Raw genomic sequence first — 20,480 nt, forward strand, 5'->3', positions numbered from 1 at the left:
TAGCCTCAATCACTCCGAAATCTTCATAACTGTAACAATTTGTATTCCGAATTTCAAAAGCGTTTTTAAACTGTATCACATATGTCTGATTTAGATGAGGACTTGTTGGCCTTAGCAGGTGCTGGAGCTGGGAGCGAGAACACATCCCGGCCCGCATCGCGGAAACGCACCAATTCAAAGCGACGAGTAGGAGCAGCGAAAAGGAAGCGTCGTCCTAGGTAAATTCACATTTTCCCTAACTCGTTTCATAGATGGATATTAATTTTTGATTAGAGATGACAGCAACGACGATCAGGATTCATTTGATGACGATGACGACGATCAGGATTCAGATGCTGAAATTGGCAACAATGACACCGTGGATGCGGATCAAAAATCCGAGCCGATCTTCAGAAACAAGCGCAAAGCCAGTACAAGAGGCGACAGTCCCGACGCCGACAGGGATGAAGTTGAAGAAGATGAGGAAGAATTTATCAATCCCTATCCATTACAAGGAAAATATAAAGACGAAGATGACATGAATTTGTATGTCTAGTCTGAACAGACATCATGCAAAGCTAATTTGATTTTAGAATAGAGTCGATGGACGAATTCGAGCGTGAACAGCTTCTCTACGAGCGATCGCTTGAGATGCAGCGATTTGAAGACCGAAAATTTCTTGCGCAACGACTTCGTGAAAGCAAAAAGTCGGTTGAAGATAATTCTACTCGGAGTACGTCGATCTCTCTTCTTGTTTAATTTGCAAGTGACTTACTCATTCAAGGCACTGTTAGAGATACTAAGCGCTCTCGGCTTTCAGAGCTTAAAAAGAAGCGCCAGGAGAAACATGTTCGCGAGAACCAGCGCGAGGTATGCCATACAACATATATTCAAATTCTCTTTTAACGAATCTAGCATGGTGAACGAGAACGTTCTAATTCTAAATCGCGATATGATGACGACGATGAAATTGACGATGACGATGAAGATGATGCCATGGATGTCGACGAAGACGATGATGTTGAATGGGCTACTTCGACGCCGGCTAAGCAGGTCAGTGTCGAAGATATCAATCGAATTCGTATTGGTCGTACCCTTTTCGCCAGATATTGCCACTATCCCGAGTTCGAGTCTGTCGCACCCGACTGCTTTGTCAGAATCAATATCGGCTTTGATAAGACTAAACAGCGCGAGATATACCGTCTTTGTCAGATTAAGAGTGTGTTAAGAAATTTTGCCATATGTCATGGACCCCGAATCTAACCTTATCCAGGTCTGGTCGAAGGAAGAGCATATACTTTTTTGAACCGGACTGCAAACACACATCTTGTTGTAACACACGGCGCAGCAGAGAAAATATTTGAAATGAGTCATTGCAGCGATAATCCGATTACAGAGGTATTTATTTTCATGCTAGTAACTTTTGTTCTACTGACGGACTCTCAGGACGAATTCGAGACATGGAAAGAGACGACAAAAAAAGAGTCTCTTTCTATCATTTCCAAGCGTCTCCTCGAAAGCAAGTTTCAGCAACTTAATCAGATGCGTGAGCGAACTCTTGGAGCAGTAAGTCTTTTGTCTCCGAATCCTTTGCCATAATATTTTTGAGATCTCTAACAATATATAGGAGGAGCTTAACACGATCATTGACATTCGCCAAAAGCTGACTGCCAACAAGCCCGCAAATGCCGTGCATCAGAAAACACTTCTCAACCAAGACCGGACGATAGCACTGAACAAAGGCGACTTTGACACTGTGCAAGACATCGATGCGAGGATTGCTGCGATTGACGAATTGCAGCAGTCGCGGATTGCTCGCACTGTATCTAACACTCCTCTTGCACAGCTCTCCAAGGTCAACGAGCGCAATCGCCGCGCAAACCAAGACGAAATTCGCAAGGCAGAACTTAGAAGTCATGATCAGCGTCTCAAAGCTATGCGATCCGCGAATTCAGCCACCGCAGATCCTTTCAGTAGACTGAAAACTAACCCACGGATGTATTATGATCTCACCCAGGCGGGTGGAACCGCTGGTGTTGCCGAATCTCAGGAACCTGATTTTTCTGACGACTCGAAGGCGACCACGACTGCAGCGGTTGTGGCAGCGAATCAACCTCCAACAGCTGGCTTCACTTCAGATCAGAAGCTTTCCAAATCAGCTCTTATTCAACAGCCGCTCAGATTCATCGACGATCTCATAGCAAATGCCGATTTCGCTCTCGATATCGAATTCCAACTTTAACTACTTCATCTGTATAATAGTGATAATATATATTTGTAACTGTACATATAAACCTAGCATCAAACTCCACTTTACATCCAATCAAACAATATATATAGAAGATACTTCGTTTAAGCCATAGTTTCATCTTTCAAGAATACACTTTCACTGATCCCGCACGGTCAACGGAAATCACTGTACCATACGGCTTAAATAAAACGCCAACGTCCAAAATTGCATCTGCATGAAACCTCATCGTACTTTGCTGATGAATCGTAATCAGAGGATTCTTGCTCAACTTAGATCCCACTCGCCCGGAAACGGTAGAACCTACATCAGTCGCTCCTTCCGCTCCATCGGCCATATCCCGACTTCCGCGTCGCACTTCACTATGAATAACAATGCTATATTCTGCCTCATCTCGGGCAATTGTTGGATTTTTCGTAACATACGAGGGTCGTTTCTCCAAAGTCAGCGGCCCACTGAACGGGAATGACATCTCGGACTGACAGATATTCCAATATCGCAGAACCCGATCTGCACCCCCTGTAATAAGAAATGACCCATTCGTAGGCGCCTTGTATCGACTACTTGTGCTTCTCTCGAAATCAGACGAAAAATTATTCTGCTGGAAGTCCAGCGGACTCTCCAAGGCAACAAGACACATCGATCGCAAACCTTTCCCAAAACTGCTTTCATTTCGTTCCAGCAACTGAACTGGATCATTTGCAAATCGACTCAGTAATGTTTCGGCAGGCTCTCGGTCAACAAATATTGGCTCATAGCGCTTAAACATATCTTCGTGCGATCCATGACTATCCGAAGGGCGAAAGACTTCTTTGCATAAAGTTCGCTCCACATCCCAAATGGTAATCTCGTCTCCTGCAACGCTTGTACCTCCTGCAACCCAAATGAACTGATTACTACTTTTCACAGGATGCATCGCAATCTTGTAAATCCGTGTCCCTCCCTGCAATCCCCAAGCCTTTAGCCGGACCCGGTATCGAATGCTCCAGATATCAATTATACCTCGAGAGGTGCCAACCGCCATCCATGATTGCGTCCGATCTACACAGAAACATGTGAGATTTCCGTGATGTAGAGGATTCTGAAACTCAAATGTATACACAAGATGATCGTATCTTAGATCTAAACCAAAAATTCGGGACTTATTGGTAGCCACAAAAAGTGTTGAGGTCGATTCAATTTTGACATGTTCAATATGAACTGGATACTCTCCGGTTTGGAGTTTGTACGATCTCAAAGTAGATAGTCGATTATACTTGGGCACATTCCGATCAGGGGAAACAGAATAATCCACTCGTACGACATGAATTGAGCCATCCGTCGCACCACTTACGAAGCAATAGGTATTTTCAATAAAACACAAACATCGAACTTTGGCTCCAGGAGCATGTTTGTGCCTCTGTCTTGACCGATTTGTCACATTTCGAACAAGTTGGATGGAATCCCAAACTAAAACGCTTCCATCGTCAGAAGCAGTTAGAAAAAAATTATGATCTGGTGCAATGGCTACTTTGTTGATCGGCCCATGATGCTCCTCATAGTGAGCAATGAGAATCCCGTCAGGACGCCAGGTATTAGGCGATGACTCGGAACCAGTTTTATATCTAGCAGGTAACCGAGGAATACTACCCAGAGGCAGGAATGGACCGAATTCAGGAATATCCACGCGATATCTTTCCATATACACACTCCGCAGTAACTTATAAATATAAGGGTCGTCTCCAGTGTAAAATGGAACTTCAGACATCTCGGCTTCTACAAGAGTGTCGCCATCCTCAGTAATCATTTTCTTGGAGACCACACCTGTAGGCTGAACGATCGTAGCAGAAGCTGTAACCTGTGATTTTTTCACGACAAATTGATCAACTGAATCGACTTCGCTGGCCCCATGTTCACATGATTTGACTTCGCCGTAAGCGGTAGCAGCGCTGGTACCAACATCTGGAACTGTTTTCAAAGGTGCAACATTCCTGGCATCCTCATGCATACTTCGAAATGTGGTTACACTTGCTCTGCGCCGGAGAGTTCTTGACCCATACTGTCGCTCATAAACACTGGCAGCAATACTAGAAGGAGCTAGAGAAGTCGTACTCATATCTCCTATACTTGTAGTGCTATCCATTGTTCTAGTTCTCATTACGTTAGACACGTTAGAGGGAATACGAGATGCTGCGTTCAAAAAGGTCGTACTAGAACCCAATCTGGGAGACTCGGTAATACTAGATCTTCGAAATGAGCCTGTTATTGCTGGATGTTCTTCTATTGTTTTCAGCGCATCAACCAAAGCACCTGTAGCATGATTATATTTGCCTGGATAGTCCGAAACAGCTGACCTCTGATAACGGCGGACAGCTGTACGAGTGTCGTCAAAGAAATAATTATGTAACTCCACATGATTCTCCAGTTTGTTCACAGGAATTAGCGAATTAAAATCTGGCATTGAGCTTGTCTCACGTCGATCCGGAAAAATCTTCATGTTTGTGTTGCTTGCCTTTGCAATTCTCCAGATGTGTTCTCGTAATGCAACCAACTTCCAAAATTCATTGGCTGGCAGACCCTTATTTTGCAGAATCAGTATCCATTTTTTGTCTTCTTCAGTCTTCTCCATCCGATCCAGATAGTCATAACTCAAAGAAGATGTCAGATCAGGCATTCCATGAAACATGTTGCTCACAGAATAAGTAGGATCAAATAATTGCATAATGTCAGACATTCGATGTTCTCGTGCAGGTCTCCAGAAATTTGATGATTTTGATTCACTTGCCCAGCCAATCGCTGCATTAAAGACAGTTCGAGACAAGGGCGGCTTACAAAAATCAGAAAGCATGATCTCTGAATACTCCAATATATCGCAGAAGAGAAACTGTCGAACAACGGGAGCAACAATACAATGAACATCAGCTGGAGATAATAGTCTCACGCAGGCGGCTACAAACGAAAAGACACCCTGTCGGATCCATTGGTTCGGATGCATAGAAAATCGGATTGTAATACGAATCAGATCCCACATATTTGATCTCTTGATTAGTAACTCTGCCAAGCTTGTGAATGCAAACAAAACTTTTTCGATAACAATTTCCTCCGTATCTTCAACGAATTATTAACTAGAAACACGAAATGAGTATGCGAACGTACCTGCTAACGCCTGTACCATCAGCGGCATAATATATTCTTCCAAGCTATTTCCCCCGACAAAAGTGGCAAGTCCTATGATGGCATCAAAAAATGCACTACGCAATAGAGTGTCTTTATCGTTCAGATATGTGATCAAGTGGCTAAGAATGATATCGCTGGCCTTTTGGCTTCCAAAGAAGGAGCATAAAGGCGAAATTGATCGTAACAAAGCTCTCTTCACCGCGGACTCTGAATCTGTAAGCAAGGTGATAGTGATATCCTGGAAAATATCAACCACTTTCCGGCGCAGCTCATTGAAGCGCCATTGGAAGTCTTCACTGCTAGATAGAACAGTTGCATTAGCGCCATCCAAGCGAGCAACTGATAAGTCCTCGAATCGGGTTAATTGGGCTATATCAATAAATTTCAAGGCCGATTCGGCTAATGTAGCGACGAGGGCTGCATAATTAGCTCTAATGAAAGTTTCATCATTGACTAGCAACGGATGTAATCTAGGCATAATATACTCCGCAAACACGTTTTCATTTCCCGGACTGACTGTCTGAACTAACGACATAAGTTGGGTCAATGATCGCATGGCTGATACTTTGACATTGGCAAACTTATCATCTAATAAATATACTAGATATGGAAGACAGCGGTCTAGTTTTGCTGCATCTGGAAGTTGCTCTCCTAATGCCAAAATCAGTTCACATGCAAAGAGACGTGTCCGACCAGAGACGGTATTTCGGACTGCAGAAGTTACGATTGTTAAAAATAATAAGGCACCTGAATCTTCAGGAGGACTGATTGCTGAAACTGGCATATCAGCATGATAGTTCGGGATATCAAGATATACAGGAATTGGATCGCGGCCCAAATGAAATAAGTCCTCCTGTTTGACTAATTGGGGATAATTGAAATTCAGAAAGTAAGCAATCTTATCAAAATCAGAATATATTTTGTCGATGCGGCGATCGGCTTCAAAATATTGAGCCTTTAATGATTTCACACCTGCATCTAAAATGCTTGGCTCTGTTACATTTTGGACGTAGGCATGTAAAAAACTGTAGAAATATCCAGGAAATGCACGGTCCTGCCACTCTCTGAGGTAATCGGAAGCGCTGAGCCGATCTGTCGGACTCAATTGAATCATGTGTGCAACTAATGACCGAATTTCAAGGTCGTCAATCTTTGAAAGATCAGGCGTGAAAGAACCTTGAATATAGCTTAAGAGCTGAGAAAGAGTAAAAATGGGAGTTCCTTCCAGAAACAATTCAGCAATGACACAGCCAAGACTGAAGATATCCATTGCATTGGTAAGAGAGCCATGCTTCTTCTGGTCGGGCTTATAAAACCGTTCAGGAGCGACGTAGCATACTCTTCGAAGGGAGGTATCGAAGAAAAATGAGAAATCAGCGGGGTCGTCTTCAGGGAGGAAGGTAGGCTTGAATGATGCGAAGTCAGAGAGGAATACCCAATTCCAGGAAGTCACGACTATGTTTTCTGTTTTGATGTCGCCATGGCGAACGCCCTTTTCATGACATTGGCTCAATCCAGTAAGAAGCTGGAAAGTTATCCACCTTTTCTCGATATTTTCCAGGAACGGTCGAATACTACCGGATTAGCGAAGTTCGGAAGCAAAAAGGAGAATTAACTCTACGCACCTGATTCTGTCATACAAAATGTCTCCAAAATACTGTCGAACTAAATAGCCAGCTCTCTCAGTTACAACGATCTTACTATATGCAACTGCATGTGCAACACCCTTCAGAGCACGTCGTTCTCCTAGACGAGAATTAGAATAGCCTCGAGAATCATGGTTTCCAGCAGATACGCTTACTTGATAATTGGTCTTGATATCTGTCTAGTGCAATAGTAGCAATAGGTTTGATAAAGATTTTGACGATTACTACACCGTCCCGATGTCGTCCGCGGACGGTCTTCATAAAGCGAGCCGATCCGCAGGTCTTGTCGTACTGGATGTCGCCGAGCTCATCAACGTAGGATTCGATACCTACAGTGGGCGCCGAAGGCGTGACCTGCGAAATCTGATTTCCCATATTTTTTGATCTCTGACTGTTCAGGAAATTACTAGATTAATATCCCGAGATCTCTCTCTCAGTATCCGCGCTTGTAGAGATGTCAAGCAACTTGCCAGATAGCAAGCAGCTCGCCGATCTCGCCGAATTTGGATGCAGACTAGCTAGCAAATCCGTTTCAACCTAGCAACAAAATGCGGAGCATAAATGAGCAGTATAAACCCGCTGATTCGTCGAATCCGCGATTGTTTGAGCCAAAATAAGCACTGTAAAAGAGTTCTTCTGCTAGGTAGCTTGCTGATTCAATGTTAGACATGATAAAGACTGTTAGAGTTCGGATCACAGATAATACGGTAGATCCGCAAACCCTTATGCTTACTACGCCGTATTCGGATTTGGATAGTGCAGAAGAGAGAATTATGCTCAAAATTATATCTGTAGATATATAAGAATTAGTAGCGGGGATCTATGTGCAAGTAAACAATATCTGATCGTTAAGTAATTGATGGCCGCCTCGGGAAATATAGGTAGCACAGAAAGGGAGTACGTTCTTCTGGTTTCTTCCGATGGATACGAGTTCTCGATTCTGCGGTCCGCGGCAATGATATCAGGAACATTACGCGGTATGCTAAGTGAGTCATCTAATTTCGTAGAGGCACGACAGAATCGCGTGGAGCTCCGTGAGACGAGGTAGGATTTGCTCAGAATTTGAGAAGCTACATACGCAGATAGCTTACAGACGGGATTAGCGGTGTCTTACTCGAGAAAGTGTGTGAATATTTATACTATAACCTCAAGCATCAAAACAATCCCGGAACGTTTCCTTCATTCGATGTTCCACCAGAGATGGCTCTGGAACTGCTCGTCACGGCCGACTATCTAGACGGTAAGGTTTGATAGAGTGTCGAAAACATTCCATGCTTGTCTGACATAAACTGCAGTTTGAGTTGCTCGACAATATCTTACAATAACAGTGTTTATGCATTTCTCTTAGTATTATTTTGTCCAGGCTGTCGTCGCCGAGCCTTATGAGCTTGTTTTGGATGCGAATGATAGATGCTTTCAGAGCCAAACGAAGTCGTTCCGAAATTCATAAAACTTATTATTCCATTATCAACAACTCCAAGAATAACGTTTCTAAACCCAGATTTAATTCTTTGTATATCTCCTTTCTGCGTAGGGGGAGTATAAGGTGTTGTAGCCAGAAGATTATACAGTTGGTTATAAGTCGGTAAACTATGTACCTGTGCACTATTTTCATGTGAGCTAGTTCTATACATACAATTAACTACCTGTTCTGCGCATACTTAACCACTGCAATCCTGAAATCTGGCTCAGTTGGACTTGATTTTTTGAATGAAGGCCTGGGTTTCCAGACATGATAACAGATTTTGAAAGGTAGAGTCGCATCGTTAGCCTCAATTTCTTCTGCAAGAGGTTTGTGAAATTTGATTATTTGAAGACGTCTAAAAATTGAAGCTTGGAAATATTAGATCGAATCTAATTCTGAATTGCTAGTAAAACTCACCAAATGACCACCAGATATTACCGTCCACGATTGGTTGGAATGGTTGGCGTTTCCTTGAAAGCAAGGTCATGAAATTGCCAAAAATGAATTTGCAGAGGGATGCAGAGCATTGGAATATCTCTGAGACTGTCCATATTCTGTATTTGTATACTTTAGTTGACTTTGAAATTGAGTTACTAGGCCTAGGTCGCTGGATAATATAGCCAAGCCGCTTTAAATAGGCATATATCAAGTAGTCCTCATGGCTCCCACAAGCGCGTAAGCAAACCGAGTAGCATTCCTGTAGCGAAAGCTGTTTGCTGCCACTATGACTATACAGAGACATACTTCCTCTTTCAACTAAGTAGATGGTTTCTTCAGGCTCGAGAAATATCACACCATTTCTATCAGCTCGCCCGACTGATTTGAAGTGGGGACTTCTAGCTACTAGTACTTTTGTTTTCTTCAGATTTGGATACCAGATACCGGAAATATGTACTTTTCTAGAACCAGAAGTTTTCAATTATTATTCTCTTCCGGTAGTAATATGGTGATGAACTTACCCCGAATGTCGTCTTTCGCCCACAAGAGCTTCAAACATTGCAGCCCGACTGCTCTCTAGATTCTCCGCATCAATTACAGTTGCAGCTGGTTCGTAGTCTTTCTCGCCTCTCTTAGGGAGAAATTTCCTACTTCCTGTCAAATTTCCTTCTTATCATTCCACAATTTTAAATTCGTCGGTCAAACTTACTTTGACTTGGAGGCTGCAGCGAGAGCAGTCCAGTCACCCTGTTCATCATCGGAACCTTCCTGCTCCGCAGCTTCGGCCGCTGCAGAGAGTTCTAGCGTAGGAGCCTCGTCGTAGTCAGGATACAAGTCGTTCATCTGTCGTTGGGTAAGAATTCAAATCATATTTTTTCCTAAATTATTTTCGAGGATTGACATTTAATTTGGGAATTCCCAGAACTAGATTGTGATTTGGGTGGGACAATAAATTAATATAATAGATCGATTAAGTTGATAACTACACTGAATTAAAGTCTAGCTGCAACAAATATTAACAATAACTACAAATATCCAAAAATCCTTACACCGTTAATTCTAAAACCCAAACATTATTATTTATTCCAAGCAAATGACATTGTTTAATATTCCATTGACTCCACTGACTTGCACTGCCGAATAAGGCAAATCTTTGAACGGATATGCCATGTCAAATTTATAAGAATTTATCAGACCCAAAATGGCCTCTCTCGCACCGGAGTCAACAGGAACGTAAGTCACCTCGCGCTCGATCGTCATATCCTTAGAATTGCATCGAACAGTAAGTGAAATCACTAGTCCGACCGACAAGTTATTGCATTGGGGACAGTCCAGCGAATAGAAAGAGTCAAAGACATTTGCAGATCCATTGCTCTCCCTTTCAAAAAATGGCTGTTTTGAATCAGCATCTAATCGCTCTCTCTCCTCCAGTGGTAATACTATATTAAACTCCTTTGCAAAATTCCCAACTGAGTCATTCTCAAACGCGCACGAACTTATGGTTTCCGATTCTGCAATCGATCCGTCTATCGTTATAACTCGTTTTAGAGCCAGATTGACTTTTCGGACTCTCAACGTATCCCTAGAACGAGCAGAAACGTGCAAACCCAGCAAAAAAGAATCACCTGGACCAAATGGCCCTCCATCCATCTGCAACGTAAACTGGTATTTCCCGTCTTCAGAGACATATTCTAAAGGATCTGAAATGGTCTGATCGAATAGTTTCCCATATGAAGTAAGTGTTATGGGTACAGAAACTTCATAAGGGATAATTCCGTTCGGTAGCTTTTCAGCAACATTTATCCGAAGCTTGTAAGATATTTTACAGGACCTGAGATCAAGACTTCCAGGCAATACTTGATCGACTATTCGATAAGTGAATGGGAACTGCATCGAATAGCAAGGTGTCAGAGCAGGCCCATTAGTTCCATACGTGTATAACGTCAATGGATTTCCAATATTATGTTCGAACGTTTTTGGTTCAGACAATAGCTTAAGTCCCATGCTGACCTTTACAGTCCTCTCAAGCTGGATTGTCAAAGAATACAGTACGAACGGAGAACCTGAACTTGCATCCAAATGTACAGTTCCTGCTATTCTAGGCTGTAATAATATTTAGCATTTACTGTATTGAAATAGCTATGACATTCAGACTTACCTTGGTTGCTGCTATGCCTGGATAACCTATGACAAAATCCGCGTTAGGCGGTCCCAAAACGTGTATATCAATTGCCATAGTCGAATAAGGCAATCGATCAAGTCACTCTTGACGATTTACCAAGTCTTCTTGCATTCAGCAGTAATTACCACTATGGGTATATCCGTACATAATACTAGATGTCACTGATCATAGTATAATAACCATGACCCATATACTGTTGGATAGGTAGCAAACAGTTCCTTGCCAGTATCGAGGGACTGGTGTCGAGATTCTAAAGAGAGATTAGAAATGCGAAAACAGCAGATTTCTATAATGAAGCTTGCTGGCTGGATTCATTTCTGCCTAAATCAGTAATATGCCGCTGACTCGGTAGACACCTTGTGTATTGGCAAAGCAGAAGCAGCAAGAGAGGATTTGCATGTAATTAAAATAACTTAGTTTCGGCAAGTTACCTACGTTCGAAGAGACAAAAGCGCTATTCAGATCGTCCTCCCAAAGTCCAGTTCAAAGTGCATTTTCATAACTTCAAAGTCGATATCAAATATATGACCGACTCTTTCTGGGAAATTATTGGCCAGGTTGACTACCGTAGCCTGCTTCGGTCCTGGATAGTCGAGCCATTCGAGTCTACTCTCCAGTTGTTACGAGCGGATCAAGATGTTAGTTCTACTGACACTGAAGCACAAGATGGATTAATTCGGATCCTTTCTCAAAATCAATACGGTGCGTCATCTCAGAATTGTGAGGATGATTTTAGACCGAATGGGCCGCGATCGATGGCTTCCTGGACTCCCCTAGACCAACCACCATCGCCAACTCCAGCCGGGTCTTCAAATAATATTAAAAACGGATTAGGCCTCGATAAGAATCCAATACAGAACAATGCAGACAACCTAGAATCTAGATGCAATGGCGACATAATCACTAGATCTCCTAAGCCTCTTGAAATCGTTCAAGTTTTGACAAAACCGCAAGAGGATCAATTGCGACCGTATGGCGCCTATATTTCCCTCGGCAGCTCAAGAGAAGCCTCCACACACTCCAAAGTGGATGAAGAGCGAACCAATAAGCTCCGCGCAGCAATTCAGCGACGAAGGAGCTATATCCAGCGTCATGGAAAAATACGCCCTGTCTCTGAGTCCAACATCAATCGTCAGCAAACTTCCGGGGGCTACGCTGGATATGCTCTAAAACCGGAAGTAGCTCGGTCAAATAGCAAAATAACAAAATACAGTAGTCCATTTAAGAGTTCGAACAGAGCAGAACGAATTGTTCGAGTCGCTCAGCATGCTTCTCTTAGTGACAGAGCATTAAATTCGGACAGATCATTTATTTCGACCGTCAGACATAGATTAGCTCCTAATCTGGATAATATCATTTCATCTCCCCTTGCCGAATACATGTCTCCGGTGCGGCAAACGCCTCGGAGGTCTACTCCTACCATCACACGCCGAAAACTTTTTTCGTCTGATCTTTCTGAGTCTCAAAGTTTGAACGAGCTTCTTCGGTTATTAGTTTCTGAAGGTCAAGCTACTGATTTCCCCAGTTTCCGTGAACTTCAGGAAAGGCGCAAGGAGAGACTAAAGTATATTGAGGATCTCAGAAGGCCAAAAATAGAAAAGATCCAGCCAGTTTCTCGAGATCAGCTAAGAATAGTCAACGAAACGCTTCAGAATGGGAATTCTGGAAAGACTCTTATATCTGCATTTAGGATAGATATATCTGTTCGAGATATTCGCACCTTGGGAGTTCAGCAATGGCTTAATGATAATGTGATTGATTTTTACTTGGAGATGATCAACCAGCGCAGCAAAGAACACATAACCCAAGGAACAAATTTTCCCCGATCATTCACATACACAACGCATTTCTACACGACTCTCTGCTCGAAAGGGTATCAAGGAGTTGCTCGATGGGGCAAACGGAAGCAGCTTAATCTTGCGATGACAGATTATATTTTCGTGCCGATCAATGTTCACAATACTCACTGGTGTCTGAGCATGATCAACTTGAAAAAGAAGCGATTCGAGTTCTACGATTCGCTGGCGGGTCGTCCTGGGGCCGCTTTCAAGGTAGGAGTTTTAAATTAGAGTCAATGGATGAAACTATATGCTAATTGATACTTGTTAGTTTCTTCGAGAATACATCATCAACGAGTCACAAACACAAAATGTTCCCCTCAAAGACATGGACGACTGGACAGACTATATTCCTCAGGATAGTCCAGTACAAAAGAACGGATATGACTGCGGTGTATTTACCTGCAAGACCGTAGAAGTGCTTTCGCGAGATGGAATTCTGTCGTTTGGACAACGCGACATGCCGACTCTACGAAACCGGATGATTTATGAGATTCTGCAAGGCAAGCTTCTTGACTGAGAGCGCATTTTTGCACTGTTTTTATATTATGTAGATTATACGCGAGCCTAGACTATATTTTTATCACCGAAATTTGAGTATTGTGTGTTTGATTTATTGCCGTCCGTATTCAGTAATTGAAGCGAGCGCTGTACTCTGCAAGATTTTGACTATCACGTGATATGTCGAAGTTTGTGTGTAGCCAGAACTGTTCAAACAGAGCCTGTTTGCATTTTGGGCGCCGGCTTTACATCACTTCTCGGAACAGTTAACATTTTTTCTTTTATCTTATTCTTTTGCAATTTATCTGTTTGTTTCGCTGTCATTCCTGCTGACTCGATTCATATGCGGGTGGCCGCTATCGAGCTAATACCACTTCCATTTCTGACTGCGACGAGACAATACCGCATCTGAGTATCGCATTCTCTTAGTTTACTATGACCGATCGACGAGATTACGACCACATGTGCGGACGATTCCGTGTTTTTACACAGGGTAATCTTTCAAAGATTGACCGTTTGAACCGAGAACCCGCTTCCGTTCTCCAGTCTCCAGGGACAGGAAGAAGTAGTCAAGTCTTGACCCTTGACGACAGCGTCGGATCAGCACCACCGACTAGGCAAGCTCAGTACGGACAGCACGCAGGCAACAACGTCCACACCAATACTGGTGGCGAGCGTGATGGCGCCTTTTATCGTTCTATGCAGACTGGCCTCGAGTCGAACTCGATAATTAGTCAAACGTTGATTGTCAATCCTGACTTGTCATCTCCTCCTCAGACACTCCACGAGTTTTCGGATATACACTCCGCCGATAAGCTCCTCCGACAGTCTAACCTCAACAATTCCTATATTATTATCGACCAGCCAACTTCCGGGTCACATGCAAACATCAATATGTTATCATCTTCCATGCCAGATTCGCAAGGAATCCAGTCTGTGGAGATTTCTCAACGTCAACAAGTACTGCAGGCTTCTCAGAATTCACACACATCCAATCAACAAGGCCAAGCATGGTCCAGTGTCGGTCGACTTAAGTCGCAGATTGAGCTGTCTTCGCGCTTCAGAGTTACAGACGCCGTGGAAGCTTCTTGGAATATTTCAAATTCTGACGCTTCAATGAAGAAGTTTAGAGGCTTTTTGACTCCATTCCCTTTACCAGTCTCCGAAATGGGACGCGGTCCAACGCCGCCGGCTAGAGATTTGATGTACAAGTTCAAAGGTGTTTCAAATACACGAAGAAATGTTGTCAAAAAAGATTCGCCTAGGAAAAAACTTAAGAGAATATCAACTGATCAACATGATCAACAGCGGCATAGTTAGTATTTGCCGCTGTTATCGATACTGCTTTGTACTATAGGGAGTTTGTGTTTGTGATTCTTGTTTCCTGGGGTATTGGCGTTCAATTATAAAATCCAGACGGTAAACATCATCACTCTTGGATTTCAATAGATTTTTTTGTTTCTGTACTTTTGGCATTGATACTCAATTTAACACAAAATTGCTATGGACAAAATAATTCACTTAATTCGGTTCAATGTAACTCAACCGTCTCGGTAAAATTTTCTAAATATTAAATGTAGCAACAGATTGGTATTAAATGTTGCTAAATTATCGAACAGCTTGATAGACTGTTGATTGTTGAACCTTGTCTTAAGTTAATGGCTACTTTCCAGCTACATTTGACAATCATGAAACTTACTGTTTCTCCAATAATGCTTCCAGTGTAACTTCAATTGTTCCTGCAGGCAGCGTAATCGAGCCTTGCGATGCTTCTACCGAAAAAATACCGACTTGGTCACATGAAAACGTGAAGTCGATATGCTGCCGCTCCGCAGACCCGGCTAATCCAACCAGCACGCCTTTTTCCAGCAGTTTAGAGGACGAATACTTGAATGACCCAAACTGGGGAACTCGTCCATGTTTTTGTAGTTCTCGCATATGAAAGAACTGCTTCGTGAATGGCATAATATTTCGTCGCTTTCTGTTATCCATCGTCAGTGGCTATTACTTCTTCAGCTGCATTTCAGTATTCTTACCCTTTCTTCGTTTGCAACGTCGACATCGACCGTTCGATATATTCATTATAATTTTTTAGTTTTGTTTGGAGATAATTCTCTTTCTCAGATAAATGTTCCAAAGTCTGCTTCGTGCTCTTCAGTTCGCGCTGGCGCTGAATCCGTCGGTTTCGTTTCGTTCGAATATCATTCGCAATCGCATTCAAAATATCTTGATAGTTATTACTTTGTGTGATTTGGCCCAGTCGTTTAAGCTCAATAATCTTCTCAAGTGCTATGACTTTCAAATCGCGATATTTTAACCTGTCCACAATCAGTAACTTCAGAGATTATCGCACAGAATGTATCTTACAAGCTCAGATCGCCCAAAACGTTATCAGATGAATAAGTTATTTCTGCTTTCGACTTCTTCTCCTCTTCCAAAATTGAGTTATACTTTTCTTCGTTCTCAGCTGTGACAGGAGAAACCAATGTTTCTAGCAAGTTTGAACCTGACTGAACTCGAATGACGTATAGTATACACCGTTTTACTGCAGTCAGCAAAGAGTTGATTTGCGCATCTTTATCTTCTGCGTTTATAAAGTTAGGATTCAAATCCAATTTTACTTCTGTTAATTTCGAATTGTTCAGAATTTCATTCGAAGTACTGGGCAGAGGACCAAGTTCAGTAATAGCCTTCCGAAGAGCGTCTGTCTGTTCGGGTGCCTAGATCAATTCTGTTAACCTCATTTCCCACGATCAAGTATCTCAGTTGACTTACAAATACATCTGCATATTTTATGATGATCGAATGGAGAAGATGTATTTCAGATGTCTTGATGTGTAAGGTTGGCCGCCTTCTGGAAGTCAGATCACCAAATTGATCCATATCGAAATGAATTTCAGGATCAGGAATATCGATCACTATCACTGACATTAACGATTACTCATGAAGTGTTGCTATCCAACTTACCGCTTCGAATAGTTTCCCTCATCGTCTTAATATACTCTGCTATATTAACGTTCAAAGGTTGTAGGAACACGTTGTCCACGCTAAAAACTTTGCCGCTGCAAATCTGAGATATAATGCGAGAAATTTGACATAGATTTTTCTTTTGCAGAGGACTGAGTGGTATTCCTGATCTTCCAAACACGTCAGGCGCTAAAATTGCTCCACTAATGTATCGAGTGTATAGAAGATTTGCGACTGCGCTGAAAAGTTTATCCTCATTTTCAGAAGGGAACTGCTTCTGGAACGACAAAAAGATTGATCGAGCTAAATATCGAATACCATATGGAATACTATCAATATTATCTCTGAACGTATTCATAAACTCGACAGCGTATTCTCGAAGAAGCTGGAGATTTCGAATATAGATATTTCTCGACTGGGGATCTTTCATAGCCTCGCCAACGTCAACATCATGATTTCGAGCACTTCTCTTACCCGTTGTGAGTTCTTCTTGATTAATCGACGTATGGTATATCTAAAAAAATTAAAATTTATTCAAGATCATACTCCATCAACTTTCTCACCGATAGTGGATCACTTTCAAGATCTAGATCTTCGTGCTCAGAAATATCATTAACAATTGGCTTTACAAGCTCATGCAGATATTGTCGCTTCTCTGCTCCCCTGTAGTCATTTTAGTTTCCATGTCCCTCATTTTTACCTTTGGAGGCACTTACCTGGCATATAGAGACAACATGCGCGTCCACATATTCACCTCTTGCACGAACTCGGGTATACTACTGACTTGGCTGATAGCGTCTTCAATCATTTTGGCAACTAGCTTAAGCATATAAAACTCTTCACGTCGTTCTTGAGCATATCCAAAGAGAGCCATTAGGCCATGCTCAATCGATTTGAGTTCCTTTTCAGTGACCATTGCATCCTTCAAACTGTTTAATAGCTTACAGAGATAATTGGGCTGGGTCTGCAAAACAAAAAAAAGGCCTTGATAAAGCTCAAGACGTCGACGAGAGGTTTTATTCAAAGACTTAAGGTCGAATGGGTCACTCATTCCTGTAACAGTTGCTGTTCTAGGCAATCCTCCATGCTGATGCTTAATGACTTCATCTAAAGTGATCTTATTCTTGACCAACAAAGCAATCTTGACATCTAGCTGATCAATGAATTGTTCAAGCTGCTCATTATGTTGAACTTCATCAACGACTTCTTTTCGAAGCTTTTCGACCTCGATTTCTTCTTCAAAGTCGAGATCATTGTCTGTCAATAGATGAACAAACTTTTTGACAGTTGTCAATGGAGGATTTATTCCAGATGTAATCGCTTTGTATGCATTTGCTTGCTGCTTAGCGCGAATAACGCTCTGAAACTTGATAACTTGTTTCATGTTTGCTTCAAAATATGCTTGGCGCTTTCTGAATCTCTCGCGTTCAATGAAACCTCTAATTAGCGTTTGAAGATCTGCTATTGACTGCTCCTCATCTAACAGCTCATCTTCAAACATCGTTAAATCTACACGACATAGAGCTCCTCTGCAGAATGCTTGAAGTTCAATAATGTCGCTTCCAAACTGACTGAGCTGTCCAATAACCGTAAGCTGACGGTCCCGAAGAAGCATGCCACGTATCGCCGATTGTAAGGGGACAACAGAAATGTCTTCGGATTCATCCATGGATCTTAAGTCACGATAATACTGAAATCTGCCCAATAAACCTCGAGCATGATTTTGCAATAGAATTAATTTATCTTCAGCCTCCAAGAGTATTTCGTGATCCTCATTAATCTTGCCTCTCGCAAGCGCTCCACGGGTCTCGGATTGTAACATTATTGTCGCTGACATTGAGTCACGCAACTGAACAATTAAATTTCGTATCCTCTGTCTTACAATGAACTTTCTAATATCAGCTTGGAAATATCTCATGGGTTCTGTCAGATCAGCTAACAGAATGCAGTCTCGAACGATACTTGCTCGCACAGCGGAACCACGAATGCGATTTCTCAGATCATCCAATAAAACATGGCAAGAATCTAAAACCAATTGCTGTTTAAAAAAACTTCGTCTCAAACTCTTTCCTTTGGAGATTGCTTGAAGCCTATTTAAATTTTGGATATTGCGCTTGTTATGTAGCATCAGCAAAATGCTTTCCTTTTGCCTGCGGAGAAGACATCCGCGCATTCGAGACTGAAGATCTATTATAACCTCTTGGGCTTCAGTTACTGATATTCTATCCTTTTCTGATTTTGAAATGTATAACAGCCGTCGGATTCGACTTTGCAAGCGGATGAAACTTCTCTCTTGCTCGCTTAATGCTTCCTCGTGTCTATGTACGAGCATGCGAAACATCGAACCGCGACAGAGAGCTTGCAGATTTAGAATATCATTCTGCAATTGTAAACTCGGATGTATCTGTTCATTTATCGCCTGTCGTATGAGCCTGCCACGTATAAGAGATTGAATGCCAACGGCAGTGCAGATTTCACGATCAGTTCGGATGAGATCATCCAGAGCTCGGCGTTTCAAAATACCTCTTAATCTACTTTGTATGTGGACGATTCCTGGCTCTTCTTTTGTCAAATCTTTAACAAACTGTCCGAATGAAGATCTAGTCATTGCTGCGCGAGCTCGAGACTGAAAGTCGGCTAGAGATCGTCTAGACTCAAGTAAGACATCTCGCTTCAATCGCATTTGCTTTCGATAGTCGAAAGCTCTTATATGGCTTTGAAGTTTGACAACGGAAAGTTTTGACTCTATCAATTCTTCCACCAAGCCACGAATAACTGCACGAGTGATGGCACCGCTTGCGATTGCTTGTAGTTTGGCAATATTACTCTCTGCTTGTTCTAATTGTCTGTTAATACCTATATACAGTTTAGCCGTAATCTGAACTAATGAAACCATTGTTTAGAGCACTCACGGTTGTCTTCAGTCTCGACAGACTTTCTTGGAGCAGAAGATGCAGGCGAGTCACCAAAATGCGAATTCATTCTATTGAAATTAGGCATGCTAATGCCTGCAGCATCTAAGCCGCGGCGTGTTGCTTCAATATCATCATCGCTGAATTCGAGTGTGCCAACTAAATTATCAATGGACGGAGCCAAACCACTTGCCGAAAGAATATAGCTCAGAGCATGAATGCAGTAGATGACCTTCGGAATGTTTTTCTTATCGTATAGATCTGTGAATTCGAATCTGAACAACTAGAGAATTGTGAGAATTTATTTAAAAGTGTGTCCAGCATCGCATAGCTTACATCTGGCATATCAACTTCGTCCAAAAATCGAAAAAAATATTGGATATTATCTGAATGGCGCCATTGCAAACGAGCAGCTCGAAAAATCTTTCCCACAAATTGTGGGGCAAATACTTGAGTTAATTGCGCTAATATGACGCCGTCGCGCAGAGCCTCTTCGAGTTGAACGACAGGTGGAATGCTTTCACCAAGACATTTCTCTATCCAGCTATGTAAAGCCAAGTCAGTACAAAGGAACCTAGGAGGCAAATCATAGAAATACATACTCCTTCGCTTCGCCTATATGACAAAGATATTCGTAAGCCTGAAGAGATTTTCGCTCCTGGTCCATCCAGTCTCTTGCGTATGATTGTTTTTCCTCATTGCGCTGAAAGCGCTTTCTGCCGTGCATTCCGGTAACATCTTCCGCTTCTGCAGATAAATCTGAAAGAACGAGATTTGAATTAGAAATCTCCACATTCTGGGCAAGATTTCTGAAATGTCCTGTACTACTCGATTTCAAGGTCTGAAGATCGTGGACATCGATGTCTTTCAAAATCCGACTCTGTGGTCTCGTATTGTTGATATTTGAGCCCCTCACCGGACTGAGAGGACCCGCCATTCAGATCAATTTGCTGGACGATAGCACCAAAAACTTTAGCAAATCCTTGAATTATTTTGAATCGTTTGAAATACTTGCGACCGAAAACAATTGAAAACCGGTGATGACGCACTAAACCTGATATCCAAGCGTAACTAGCATGGGTTCCAAATGTAAACAAACAAAACAAATCGCCGCACATCGACAATACCATACATCAAACGCGGTCTCA

At 42.2% G+C, this 20,480-nt stretch overlaps 8 protein-coding genes across 8 annotated transcripts; 4 read left to right on the forward strand and 4 right to left on the reverse strand.

Moving 5' to 3' along the window:
• Positions 1 to 4: 4 nt before the first annotated feature.
• On the forward strand, positions 5 to 2,265 carry V1516DRAFT_648489 (uncharacterized protein). Its single transcript, XM_066920215.1, has 8 exons — positions 5 to 218; positions 274 to 525; positions 573 to 712; positions 764 to 849; positions 895 to 1,198; positions 1,253 to 1,377; positions 1,426 to 1,545; positions 1,607 to 2,265. Exons 1-8 carry the CDS (start codon positions 82 to 84, stop codon positions 2,219 to 2,221), a joined length of 1,779 nt encoding a protein of 592 aa, XP_066779372.1. The 5' UTR covers positions 5 to 81; the 3' UTR covers positions 2,222 to 2,265.
• V1516DRAFT_700700 (uncharacterized protein) lies at positions 2,125 to 7,404 on the reverse strand (the record flags this gene model as incomplete). Its single annotated transcript, XM_066924122.1, has 4 exons — positions 2,125 to 5,314; positions 5,363 to 6,957; positions 7,009 to 7,129; positions 7,185 to 7,404. 4 exons carry the CDS (start codon positions 7,402 to 7,404, stop codon positions 2,352 to 2,354), a joined length of 4,899 nt encoding a protein of 1,632 aa, XP_066779373.1. The 3' UTR covers positions 2,125 to 2,351.
• A 484-nt stretch (positions 7,405 to 7,888) lies between these two features.
• Positions 7,889 to 8,280, forward strand: V1516DRAFT_695058 (BTB/POZ protein; the record flags this gene model as incomplete). Its single annotated transcript, XM_066923974.1, has 2 exons — positions 7,889 to 8,063; positions 8,123 to 8,280. The coding sequence occupies 2 exons, from the start codon at positions 7,889 to 7,891 to the stop codon at positions 8,278 to 8,280; spliced, it is 333 nt and encodes a 110-aa protein (XP_066779374.1).
• Positions 8,019 to 9,900, reverse strand: V1516DRAFT_648495 (tRNA-splicing endonuclease subunit sen54 N-term-domain-containing protein). Its single transcript, XM_066920216.1, has 5 exons — positions 9,642 to 9,900; positions 9,454 to 9,579; positions 8,912 to 9,393; positions 8,691 to 8,862; positions 8,019 to 8,634 (listed from the first exon to the last, which is right to left on the reverse strand). The coding sequence occupies exons 1-5, from the start codon at positions 9,773 to 9,775 to the stop codon at positions 8,361 to 8,363; spliced, it is 1,188 nt and encodes a 395-aa protein (XP_066779375.1). The 5' UTR covers positions 9,776 to 9,900; the 3' UTR covers positions 8,019 to 8,360.
• V1516DRAFT_226873 (uncharacterized protein) lies at positions 9,674 to 11,403 on the reverse strand. The gene is made up of 2 exons (XM_066918768.1): positions 11,091 to 11,403; positions 9,674 to 11,035 (listed from the first exon to the last, which is right to left on the reverse strand). Exons 1-2 carry the CDS (start codon positions 11,166 to 11,168, stop codon positions 10,013 to 10,015), a joined length of 1,101 nt encoding a protein of 366 aa, XP_066779376.1. The 5' UTR covers positions 11,169 to 11,403; the 3' UTR covers positions 9,674 to 10,012.
• Positions 11,320 to 13,629, forward strand: V1516DRAFT_672057 (uncharacterized protein). The gene is made up of 2 exons (XM_066921686.1): positions 11,320 to 13,165; positions 13,224 to 13,629. Exons 1-2 carry the CDS (start codon positions 11,639 to 11,641, stop codon positions 13,470 to 13,472), a joined length of 1,776 nt encoding a protein of 591 aa, XP_066779377.1. The 5' UTR covers positions 11,320 to 11,638; the 3' UTR covers positions 13,473 to 13,629.
• On the forward strand, positions 13,630 to 14,969 carry V1516DRAFT_672058 (uncharacterized protein). The gene has a single exon (XM_066921687.1). It carries the CDS (start codon positions 13,889 to 13,891, stop codon positions 14,771 to 14,773), a length of 885 nt encoding a protein of 294 aa, XP_066779378.1. The 5' UTR covers positions 13,630 to 13,888; the 3' UTR covers positions 14,774 to 14,969.
• V1516DRAFT_672060 (uncharacterized protein) lies at positions 14,904 to 20,434 on the reverse strand. The gene is made up of 11 exons (XM_066921688.1): positions 19,935 to 20,434; positions 19,669 to 19,876; positions 19,333 to 19,615; positions 17,137 to 19,276; positions 16,984 to 17,083; positions 16,421 to 16,934; positions 16,229 to 16,371; positions 15,821 to 16,173; positions 15,490 to 15,771; positions 15,153 to 15,434; positions 14,904 to 15,097 (listed from the first exon to the last, which is right to left on the reverse strand). Exons 1-11 carry the CDS (start codon positions 20,267 to 20,269, stop codon positions 14,995 to 14,997), a joined length of 4,743 nt encoding a protein of 1,580 aa, XP_066779379.1. The 5' UTR covers positions 20,270 to 20,434; the 3' UTR covers positions 14,904 to 14,994.
• Positions 20,435 to 20,480: the final 46 nt, after the last annotated feature.

This window comes from Lipomyces oligophaga (assembly GCF_038497815.1).
Source record: "Lipomyces oligophaga strain CBS 7107 unplaced genomic scaffold V1516scaffold_2, whole genome shotgun sequence".
In the NCBI taxonomy this organism is placed as follows: domain Eukaryota; kingdom Fungi; phylum Ascomycota; class Lipomycetes; order Lipomycetales; family Lipomycetaceae; genus Lipomyces; species [Lipomyces] oligophaga.

Coding starts and splice junctions, on each gene's coding strand:
- V1516DRAFT_648489 (XM_066920215.1), top strand. CDS start 82: ATGTCTGATTTAGATGAGGACTTGTTGGCCTTAGCAGGTGCTGGAGCT. Junction 1,199..1,252: donor CCGTCTTTGTCAGATTAAGA/GTGTGTTAAGAA, acceptor AACCTTATCCAG/GTCTGGTCGAAGGAAGAGCA. Junction 1,378..1,425: donor GCGATAATCCGATTACAGAG/GTATTTATTTTC, acceptor ACGGACTCTCAG/GACGAATTCGAGACATGGAA.
- V1516DRAFT_648495 (XM_066920216.1), bottom strand. CDS start 9,775: ATGAACGACTTGTATCCTGACTACGACGAGGCTCCTACGCTAGAACTC. Junction 9,580..9,641: donor GCTGCAGCCTCCAAGTCAAA/GTAAGTTTGACC, acceptor GACAGGAAGTAG/GAAATTTCTCCCTAAGAGAG. Junction 9,394..9,453: donor GGCGAAAGACGACATTCGGG/GTAAGTTCATCA, acceptor TTCTGGTTCTAG/AAAAGTACATATTTCCGGTA.
- V1516DRAFT_226873 (XM_066918768.1), bottom strand. CDS start 11,168: ATGGCAATTGATATACACGTTTTGGGACCGCCTAACGCGGATTTTGTC. Junction 11,036..11,090: donor CAGGCATAGCAGCAACCAAG/GTAAGTCTGAAT, acceptor ATATTATTACAG/CCTAGAATAGCAGGAACTGT.
- V1516DRAFT_672057 (XM_066921686.1), top strand. CDS start 11,639: ATGACCGACTCTTTCTGGGAAATTATTGGCCAGGTTGACTACCGTAGC. Junction 13,166..13,223: donor GTCCTGGGGCCGCTTTCAAG/GTAGGAGTTTTA, acceptor GATACTTGTTAG/TTTCTTCGAGAATACATCAT.
- V1516DRAFT_672058 (XM_066921687.1), top strand. CDS start 13,889: ATGACCGATCGACGAGATTACGACCACATGTGCGGACGATTCCGTGTT.
- V1516DRAFT_672060 (XM_066921688.1), bottom strand. CDS start 20,269: ATGGCGGGTCCTCTCAGTCCGGTGAGGGGCTCAAATATCAACAATACG. Junction 19,277..19,332: donor TGTCGAGACTGAAGACAACC/GTGAGTGCTCTA, acceptor AACTGTATATAG/GTATTAACAGACAATTAGAA. Junction 17,084..17,136: donor ATGTTGTCTCTATATGCCAG/GTAAGTGCCTCC, acceptor AAATGACTACAG/GGGAGCAGAGAAGCGACAAT.